Genomic DNA, 11521 nt, shown 5'->3' on the forward strand with positions numbered 1-11521 from the left:
ACGAGTTTCCGTGATTGGTTTAATGTCATTGGGCCTTAGTTTCCTCCTTTTTAAAAAAGGAGTGATGACAATCTTAATATTGTTGAAAGGAGCAAATATAAAAGGCTATAATCACATACTGGGCGGAGTTTTATTTCTACAATCTTGTCTCTGCCTCCAGCATCAAGAGAATAAGCTCTGTCTTTTTTTTTGTTTTGTTTTGTTTTGTTTTTTAAAGATTCATTTATTTATGCATACCAGAGCTGGGGTACAGGCCAGAGGTGTGTGTGTGGGGGAGGTGGGGTAAGAGGTTTCACCAGAGGCAGAGCTGGGAACAGAACAGGCAGATAGACAGACAAAAGTACACTGCTGAGGGAAGCAGCGGACCAGTCAGGAGAGGTCTACTGCGCCATGTAGATTTCTCCCTGGCCAGCCAGGGATCAAACTTGTGCTGCAGAGGCTGCGGACAGCTTCGCAGGCTGTGTTTTAACCCCTTGCGCCACCAGGGCAGCCATTAGGCTCTGTTTTTTTGTGGCTTGGGGAAGCTTTCAACAGAAGTAATCTCCCTCACATTAATTCCGGTACCCAGAGTTATCCTGTCTCATCCCATCCTGTCCCAGCCACTGCAGGGAATCTCAAGTCTTAGTTTTCCTGTCTCTCTAAATTGAGAGGGCCAGTGGGAACTCAGAACAAAGGAACTGATACTTACTAAGTGGATCTGCCTGGGAATAATAGGATCCTAGGAGATGATCCTACTATTAGGTATGTTAGCAAAGGTATGTTAGCGCTCTTTCTCAGGACTTCGAGTCCACCCAAATGTAGATAAAATATTCTATTATATACCTAATTTCCACCAATTATACGTTGAATGCTTACAATCATATTTTAAATGTTTCAGTTCTGTTATCATTATAAGTTCTCATCTATACCTTGCACTTGCATTTCAAAAGTGAATTCATTATCATAACTTACAGAGTACCACAGTGAAAACCTACACCAGTGGAATCTCTGCTGACTGTTCTCTCTTCAATTATAATTGACTGTGAATTCGATTCCTTTGCCAGACAGATGCTCAGATTGTTTTTTTCCTGTGGAGATCTAATGAGATACACGAACTAGGATACCTTCTTCTACTGTGTCAGGCTCTATAATAAGCCTGTCTCCTACAGAAAACCCCTTTCTACTAAAGGGGACATGGAAAGAGCAGCCACTGTTTATTGGTCTTCCAATATCTGCCAGCCAGCAAGCTCCTATTGTCTGATTTCATTTCATTCCACCGCATGGAGCGGATGTAGGATTAACTTTCAATTTCACAATCAGTAAAAACATACAGACTAAATCATCTAAGCAGGGAGTCTTAGTTGGCAATTAAATGGACATCTGTGTCCTAATAGAAAAGAACTTAAAAAATAAGTGATCCTAGAAATTCTGATTTCTTGGTCTTGAAAACCATCCCCAAGTATTGTAAAAATACAACCAAATTTGAGAACCACTGGACTAGTTCAATTCCAGCTTTTGACCCCTGAAGAAAGCGAGGGCGGGTCATCACACACCCTGACACCATGTGGTCTTTCCACAAAGAATCCCCACTGTAAACTGCATGACAAGCTGGTTTTGGCTTTTGTTTTTGTCAGCTTTGTGTTCCACTGAAACCCTGGCACTTAGGATGATGCTTGAGATGCTCAGACACTCAATATATACTTATCGAGAGAACAATGAATAGACACTAGTGGTGGCTACCCCATGAGGACATGCGAGGCTCCCCTGTGCCAGCCACTGTCCCAGGATCTGGGGACTCAGCACTGAACCTGACCGAATATCTGTGCTGATACAGGGTTTCCATTAGAAAGCAGCACCGTGCAATAGCAGTAAAATGCAGAAGTAATACACACACACTCAAAATAAAAAAGGGGGAGAAAAATTTATAAAAAAAAATAAATAAAATATGAGCCCTATAATTTAAAATTTTCTAAGAGGAAATGGTGATGTAAACACCAATCATATTTTATTTCATACAAAATAAAATACTATTTTAACATGTAATCAGTATAAAATTCTTTCACATTATCAAGGTATAAACACACTATAAAATTCATCCCATTTTTAAAGAAATGATTGATTAGGTGTTTTATATTCATTTTCTCATACCAAGTCTCTGAATTCTGGGGTGTATTTGCCAAAACAGACACCTTCATTTGGACTCACTCCAAGTCAAGGGTTCTATTGCAGAAAATGAACAGATGATAAAAAGACATCTACTTAGGGTCCATAGAATAATTACTAATGTAAAGACAATAGTTATAAATTTTTTTAAATTTTTTTAAAGATTTATTTATTTATGAATACAAAATCTGGGGTACAGGCCAGAGGTATGAGGGGTGAGAGGATTCATCAGAGACAGAGTGGGGAGCAGAACAGGCAGATTGACTGAAATACACTGCTGAGGGGAGCAGCGGGCAAGTCAGGAGAGGTCTGCTGTGCCATGCGGGTAGCTCCCTGGCTGGGGATCGAACTCACGCTTCAGTGGCTGCAGATAGCCTCAGAGGTTGCGTCTTCATCCCTTGTGCCACCAGGGAGGCCCAATAATTATAAGTTTAAAAAGCATTGTTAAATGATATTGTCAATTTGCCAAAAGTTGAAAAATACAACGTAAATGAGCTTATCTTGAATGTTATTTTTAATTTTATTTTTGACAATTCTTGTCACAATAACTACAACAGAATTTGCTTTCTTTCTTTCTTTTTTTTAAAGATTTATTTATTTTATTTTATACAAGCACTGGGTACAGTCAGAGGCACAGGAGGGTGAGAGAATTCACCAGAGCCAGAGCGGGGAGCAGAACAGGCAGAAGGACCGAAGTACACTGCTGAGGGGAGCAGCGGGCGGCAGGAGAGGTCTGCGCGCCATGTGGGACCCTCGCCCGGTGGCCGGGGATCGAACCCACGCTGCAGAGGCTGCTGGCACCTTTGCAAGCAAGCGCTCAACCGCTGCGCCACTGGGGAGGCCCCAGAATTTGCTTTCTATAGCTTTAAATATGCAAAGGAACCTTATAGAACATCATTTGACAGTTGACATAACTCAGCAAAGAGGCATAAAATGAGAGTATTTTAGAATATGGTTTGAACTCTTTTATCTACTTACTAGGCTTATGGCCATAAGATAGTTAACTGCGTTTGACTCTCAGTTCTCCCATCTGCAAAATGGAGATAGTTAGAGTACTTGCCTGTAAGTTTCATGCAAGAGGCATCTAAATATAAATGTTAATTCAAGAAGCTAAAAAAAGTAAATTACAAAACTCATGATTTTTCTAAAGTGAAATCAAAACTGAGAACATTCTGTTTGCACAATATTTTTAAATTTGAACTGACAGATGTTATCTCATTGTATCACCATGTTTTGCTGCAGATTTACTATTTAAATAATTCCATGTTAATTTCATTTTAGCAAAAGAAGTGCTTCAGGTTTTAATACATTTTTATGAATTTCAAAACGATTATTTTTGTTGAATGTGATGATAGCAGGGGTAGGAACTGAGAGCTATAATCTTTGCATAGGGCCCATTTTGTGTGAGTTATAATCCCAAGGGAGCCGATAAAAGGGTTAAATCAGGAACAACGCTTGGAGGAGGTGACCTAAGGTGGTGGCGTATAAACTATTTGGAGGAGAATTTTTTTTCTTTCTTTTTTTTTATTTTATACATTTTTTACATCATTTTTCATTTTTGTACAATGTATGCATTTTCATCTCGGTTATAGTCCCCATACAATTCCCACCCCCTTGTTTTGATCCTACTCCCTCCTTCCCCGCCCCACCCCCTCCCCCCATAGTGTGTCTCTGGTTCATAGTTGCTTGTTGATTTTGATTTTTACTTTATTATAATTAGGTTTTTTTCCTCGTCCCTTATTTAGGTTTTCTAAATTCCTACTATGAGTGAGACCATCCGGTATTTTTCTTTTTCTTTCTGGTTTGTTTCACTGGGCATGATCCCTTCCAGCTCCATCCATGTTGCTGCAAATTGCATGAGGTTATCTTTTTTGATTGCTGAGTAATATTCCATTGTGTATATGTACCACATCTTTTTGATTCAATCATCTATTTTTGGGCATTTGGGTTGTTTCCATAGCTTAGCTATTGTAAATAGTGCTGCTATAAACATAGGGGTGCAGGTGCCCTTTTGAATTAATATTTGTGTCCTTTGGGTAAATACCTAGGAGTGGAATTGCTGGATCATATGGAAGCTCCATCTTTAGCAGGTTGAGGAATCTCCACGCAGCTTTCCATAGTGGTTGTACCAGTCTGCTCTCCCAGTGGAGAATTTTTACCAGGTCTTAGATATGGTGCTGAAGCCTGGCTCCCCCATCAGTAATGCAGGCAAGGTTTAAAAAGTGAAACCTGGATGCCCTGGGTTGAAGTTTGTTGCAAAATTTTTTCAGAATGAAGATTCCAAACAATATGCTCTTTTGAACAAGTTATGACCGTCAAACTGAAGGTATTAGATTAAAACTATACACCTGCTTTAGAAGCTGATTGTACAGATGATCATCACAAAGTACCTTGTCATACCAGTACATTTGGTGCTATATGACTTTTCCCTAATTTTTGAGGCATGTCTGTGTTAGAAAAAAGCCCACAGGTATTTTCTGGATAAGTTCTTGGATACCATTTAGAACCACTACAGGATGCTTCTTGCATGGTTTCAGGTATACAGAGCAGAATAAAAGTAACTGTCAATAGCTGTTGACGTGGGCTTCTCACACACAAGTCTCCTATTAGATTATGACCTTGCAGTTCTGAATTCTGGGAAACTTCACTCTGGTCTCTAGCCCACTTCCCTCCAAGCCCATCCAGAGCTATCTCTGCCAACAGCAGGATCCTCCCACACCTTCCCCTCATCCTGCTATCAGAGGGGATGTAACACAATAGCCACTCCAGATTCTGGGTACCCGAGTCTTGGGGATGATGCCTCTCTAATACATGAAATGTAAGGATCCTTACCTGTACAGAGGTGAAATTTTGTTTCTTTCTTGCTTTCAAAACTGGGAAGGATGTCAAACTGCATTTTCTTGGCTTTTTAGCATCCATTTTAGTTCTGCAAGAGAGAGTAAAAAAATAAATTGGCAGTTGGAACTTTTGGGAACATTCTCATCCTGCCACTATGCCCCTACAAAATTCCTACTAAGTAGCTGTTTTTGCTAACTGGAAGAAATCTGAAGAGGACTTTCACTTTTACAGCAGAAACAGTGTTGGTTTTGCAGCAATACTGCAAAACCTCAAGCAGAGAGAGCAGCCCTGCTAAGCTCCCTCCCCCCAGAAGGACTTTATATAGGCTGTTCAAGTAGCTGATCAATCCTTGCTTTCCTATGTGCTGATGTGACTGTAGGTTTTATGTGTTACTTAGTAGGTTATTTTGGGGGTCTGGGAATACTCTAACAGCTTCTCCATTTTCTGGCATTTTGGTTTACAAGAGTTTTCATCATGCTTTTGGTTATCAGAAGAACACATAATAGTCCCCACCCCCCCGGAATGGGAAGAATAAAGGGCAGATTTAGAGGGAAAAAATGGTAGACTAAAGGCAGTGACTGAGTCTCTGCTGCTTTTTGTTTCCCTTCTAGTGGCTGAATGAGGTCAGCAGAGAGGGTATCTTGGCATTAGTCCTAATGATCTCAGGGCAGAGAGACAGAAGCCAAGAATGGATGAGTCAATGAGGTAGGTAGTACATTAGGTCACCAAGAAAAAAAAAAAAAGACATTTTTTTGGCTAACTGCAAAGTAAACCATTCTCTTGCCACAAACACCTTGGTCCCTAAAATATGGATTCTATTAGTGGTCACCTCAATATCTTAATGCCTCTAGAAAGAGAAAGGAGGGACAATTGGTAGAAATGCTTTTTCTGGATCTGATTGGGCCCTTATACACCTTTTACATTTGGTCATTTAGAGTTTAGCTCTATGAATAATTTAACTTGCTGCAGGATGAAAAAGTAATTCAGGCTTTTGGAATGTAGTTAAAGTGATGAAGTATGTGGATGTCAAATTGCGTTTCTCAGAGGCTTTCATGTCATTGTTATGCACCTGTCACATTAGCAGAGCCCCGCTGAGACTGCTTTGTGTCCTTTGGAAGTCCTTTTCAGCTCCAAATCCTAGCAAGAAGCATTGGAACTAAGAAAACAGAAAACAGGGACAGAACAGGGACCGACGCAAACGTCCTCACTCTTTCTGTGAATCATTTCATTGACAGGGACTTGCAAACACCACTGTAAGTGTTGACAGCATAATAATGTCAAAATTATTCAGAAGATTGAAGACATGTCACAACATTTATTGCAGTATAATGTTGAAAAATCAGAACTTACTATCTCTATACAAGAAATGAAAAAATATGGCACACATGGATTATAGAATATAAATAATTAAATATTTTTAAAATGAGGTAGAGCTTTATGTATGCTGAAAATACATTGAGTAATATGATTCCATAGTTATTTAAGAAGAAATTAAGAGGTTTGCATGCCTTTATATAGGCATATTAAAGGATCTAGATAAAACTAAAAAGTACCTCTGGGAGAGTAGAGTAGGAATGTAAATTTTAACTCACTGTCTCTAATATATATATATATATATATATGTATACATATACATATATATACACATATACACACATATATACATGATTTCTGCCTTTTTTATTTGCCTGTCTAGAATGTCATAAAATCTGAATCATAGGTATATAACTTTTTAACTCTGGCATCTTTCAAATAGTATAATGTACTTGAGATTTAACCATGTTGTGGAATATATCAATCCTGTAGTTAATCCTAGGCACTGGCAGGAAGTATTCCTTTGTAAGGTTATCACAATTTTTGATCCATTTACCATGGATGAATATTTGACTGTTATTGTTTTGGTGATAATTTGGTGATTTTATACATACACATATACATGAAATATATATGAAAATGCATAGTTACATATATATGAAAAAATGCTTAAAAGTAATAATTGCTTCTCTGCGTGAATATATCTGAGTCAGAGCTATTTATCTAGGCAACCCATTTTGCACCATACTGTTAATTTACATGCAGTTGGTGCTCAACACATCTTGCTTAGAAGAAATGATATTCAGTAAAACATTCTCCCATTGATACTTGCTATTTCTCTGCAGAGCAACAAAGAACATCTATTCTCTCTTCCACTCACGAGTCCCTGAATACTGGGACAGCAGCCTTTTACTCCCAGGACCTCTCCTCTCCAGACTTTCTGTGGTTTTACTGCAAAGCCCTCCTCATTCCAGACAGCTCCAGGCAGGACAGAGAGAGCCTGGGCTGCAGTGGCCTCTCTCTTAGTTTAGGTTTTTTTTTTTTTTTTTTTAATGATCTTTTGTGTGGCACAGCATTCTAGAGTTTGGAGGATGCACGAATCAGTGCTAAGTCCAGCAGTCAGAAATTTATTTACATCGCTCCTGCATTTCTATTTCTATAGCCTGGACCAGTGTTTCTGCTCTATTTAACTGTCATGACAATTCATGTTGGGTTTGGAGGCAGCTAAAACCACTGGTCCCAGCGCCAGACAAAAGCTTGAGAAGCAAGTATTCTAGTCAAGCTGCTGACAACCATGGGGAGCTGCAGAAGGGAGCAGGGAGTCAGGGAGACTCCCTTCCTGTGTGCCATCGCTCCTTTGATAAGCACTAAACCAGAAGAGGAAAACACAGACTTAAGTCACAGAGTTACCTAGACACACTCCATGTTTGAAGAGTTCCTCCCAACTTCGAGACTTTACATACCTACTGCAGGTAAGTAATTAAGACCAACGCCCACAGATGCTTACATGTCTCCTATCATAGCTTGAACTTTCCATTTCAATGGCCTCACACTTCTGCCAAGTCTCCATTGAAGCCTGGATAGTGAAGCCTGAATTAAGATGAGTGACCATCAGTCCTTTAAGACAAGTCAGGGGTGCAAGTCCCTTAGGCCCTGTAGAGGCTGATAGACCTTTCAAACATGGCAAATACTACAAAGTAACTAGACTTTTAAGAAAAAGTCCCAGATTTGCACTGGTCACCCCCTTTTCAAGGGCAGCATTTGCCGACACTGGGAGTTACCTAGAGCGGCAAGCGCCACTTGGAGGAAATTGTTGCTCTGGCTGCTTGAGCCACACACTCCTGAAGGTGTTTTTGCGTCTAGTGCGGGTGCTATAGGGCTGCCTCAGAACAGGCTCCTATCATTCAGATCCTCGACTAGGCGAGGCACCGGGGCAGGGTGCCGTCTTGGCTACCAAAATTGAAGATAAAGAAAGAGGGGGAGAGAGTTTTGTGCCCCAAGTTGTCAGGTCAGGGGTACGAGGAGTTTCAGGGCAGGTCTTTTGAGTTCCTGCCCATCTCACATTCAGCCCCAGCCGGCGGTGCTACGTTCTATGGAAAGAACGGCCCATTTGCTGTGGCTTCTGAGGAATCAGGTCTTCAGAGCAAGATCGAAAATCGATCTGTCCTTTCCCCACCCACACTCATCGCTTTCTCGCCTCCCACCCCGCACTCCGCCTCCTACTTTTTAATATTCTAGACCCTTTACATTCCCCTTGCTCCCCCCGCCCCCCCGGGGGCCCCTGATGCTTCTTCTCTGTGGAGCCCCGGGCCTGGCCCCCCAGCTGGCTCAGCCAGCCCCCCACCGCCTCGCCCGCCCTTACTTTGCTCCGCCGCCGGCTGGAAGCAGGTCGAGCTGCATCCGGAGGGCGCCGACAGCCCGATGCAGCAGGGGGTCCGGGCAGGTAACCCGCGGGGGCTGAGAGGACCACGCCCTTCCCCTGTCGCTATAGAAACTATTTCTACCCTTTTTGTGACTCTGGAGTTGAAAGGACTTAGGCTGTGGTCCAGCCCCAAACCTCCTTTCACGGTAGCCGAAGAACACTTGTCTCTTCCTCCGACTCCCGTTCTCTTTCCTCAATTCTTTATGTGCAGGATGAGAACTGAAGGACATCTGAGGATGGAGAACTTGGGACGGAACGCACAGATCACACGCATGGAGTTATCCCTCTCCTGCCCCTCTTGAAAACGTACGTGATTGCCAGAAACGCAAAGCAAAAGCTCTGGAGAGATTTTATTCGCAAATGAATCCTTTTTTGAACACTTAATGCTACACCAGGTTTTAAAAGCATGAAAAGCAAAGTTAGAGTTGAATGACAGAGGAATGAATAGTCTGGTCCAGAAAGGAAACAGATTCAAATGACCTTTTGAAAGATTGCAGTTGAATTGGGAATTAGCAATGTAAAGAGGGCCAGTAAGAAAAGTGTGGAAAGCCCCTTCATGTGGCCACAAGCACCACAGGTGTCAGCTCTCTGGTGTGGCAGGGACCACGGTGCAGGCCAGCAGGCGGCCCTTGAAGAGGCAGGTGGGGTCCAGTCTGGTTCGAAGTCTCTTGTGAACTCAATAAATAGGCTAAGGTGTATGTGTGTGGATTTTAAGAGGGGTGTTGATGTTCACATTTTATTTTAAAGAACTCCTTCTTGACAATAATGGTATGGAAAGGAAGCCAGAGTAAGTATCTTAATCAATACAAGGATGGATGCCTGCTGGAAGTAGAAGTTTCAGAGTAAGGGCAGCACGAGGAGAGAGGCTTGAGCAAATGGGGCAATGGACTGTCAGCCCTGGAGGTGAGAGTGCAAGTGCCCTAGGCACCTGAGTTGTTGATGGCACCATTCAGCAACAAAATATAAGAGGGGAAATGCTGGGGGCATGAGATGTGATGGATGTAGTGATGACATCAGGCAATGGCATCCGGAGCAAAGGTCCTGACTTGGAGCATTGGCATGGAGGTGACCACTGGAGGGGAGTCACCTAAGCTTTGATAAAAAGGGGAGGTGGGAAGGGGTGATGTCACACAGAATATGATACTATAACGTGTCACATTCATACTCTTCAGGCCATTACTGTCAGAGGGAGTTTTCTAAAATAATATGTGAACATCAATACACCTCTTAAAATCCACACACATACACCTTAGTCTGTTTATTGAGTTCAAAAGAGGCTTCAAATTAGCCTGGTCCCTGCCTGCCTCTTCAAGAAGGTATAGGTACAAAGATTAGAAAGCTGTAAAACAATGATTAGGCAGGGAGGTGGGAGAAAATTATGGTGTTATGTGAACTGAAGAATAGGGTCTATAAGATAAGAAACATGTACCCTGGATGTGACACTAAGAAGGCCATTAATGCTTTCTGCAAGGGTAGTTTTAACAAACTTTAGGTATTTTTCTATAGAAAGTAGTAATATAAATAACATGGAGAAAACAGGTTCATGATGCTGCTGTCAGATGATAATACCAGCACCTAACACAGAGCAGGTTTTTAATAAATATTGTTTAAAAAGGGAGGGGGGCAATGGATTGTGGTGGACTATGGGTATTTTGGTGGTGGTGTGGAGTGGTAACATACATCTGGAAAGGTGTGAACCTAGCCCCTTAAATCATGCATAGTGTTTTAAACCAATGTTACCTCAAGTAAAAAAAAAAAAAAATCCAAAAATAAATAAACAATTTAAAATATCAAACAAAAAAAGTTTATTGTTGAACTGCACCATACAGCATACCAGGTACTATGTACCTGGAAAACATATTTTCAAAAGGGGGTGGGGTGGGGTAGGTGAAGTGGTAAAACAGTGTAAAAATATAAACTAGATAAGAAAATGAATGTACAATAGAAGAGGTAAATGCTCACTTTGGTGATTATTCTAAATTATTTATTTTCACATTAACATAGGAATTTCCATAAACCAAGAACTGAGCTAAGTGTTACACATTTTTTAATGGTTAACATGATTTGAAGAGTTTTTATTAAAAAATGTTCAAGAGCTATTCTTACCATAAATATAAAATATCTATTATTGTTTTTATTCACAATGAATTCATATCTAAACTTCCTGAAAAGCTGTATTATCATATTATCTAACATTGCAATAGGGGCCAGTAAGTACCCACAGCCACCCTCGAAAGCACTGGCTTACCATAAAGTGACTGCCTCCCGCCCCACCTCTGCCCCTGCCATGTTTACAACAAAAAGGATAACATGTTTGGCAAAGCACTCATTTCATCAAGAAATGTAGGCATTCAGAGACAGATGGAAGCAATGCTATCAAGGAAAAGAGCATATTAAGACTTTTTCATTTTTACTAAAGGTCTTGACAATGAGAACTTGTCATGAAATTTTATTTGTTGTACAATAACCATCTACTTCCAAGTAGGGGAAATACGCCGTAATATAGTTTTCGTTCGGAAAATAATTCTGAATTCTATCTATAAAAATAATTGACTAAAATAGGAAACATCCTTGCAATGAAAGTGACTATGCAGCTTAAACAATTTCAGAAATATCTCTTGGAAGAAATGGGAATGTTCCCTCTTGCCAGATAAACTCTGAACAGTTAAAGTGAAGGTGTCATAAAGTAGATGAAGCCAGAAAGAGCAGCATGTAATGTGAGCTTCATTGTCAAACTGACAAGCACTTAATGGCAATAACTTATTATACATAAAGAAAACAGAATCTGCCCTTTATCAGGAAATG

The 11521-nt window shown here is 40.8% G+C and overlaps 1 protein-coding gene across 1 annotated transcript in view; it reads right to left on the reverse strand.

Moving 5' to 3' along the window:
- DYRK4 (dual specificity tyrosine phosphorylation regulated kinase 4) overlaps positions 1–5061 on the reverse strand; it is a gene marked incomplete at both ends in the record, with an annotated part of 33729 nt that extends 28668 nt beyond the window's left edge. The window contains one exon of the mRNA XM_084256105.1: positions 4975–5061. Within this exon, the coding sequence (XP_084112231.1) occupies positions 4975–5061 (87 nt within the window). The remainder of the gene's footprint in view (positions 1–4974) is intronic.
- Between the last annotated feature and the right edge of the window lie 6460 nt (positions 5062–11521).

Source organism: Talpa europaea (assembly GCF_964194135.1).
Source record: "Talpa europaea genome assembly, chromosome: 15".
NCBI lineage: Eukaryota > Metazoa > Chordata > Mammalia > Eulipotyphla > Talpidae > Talpa > Talpa europaea.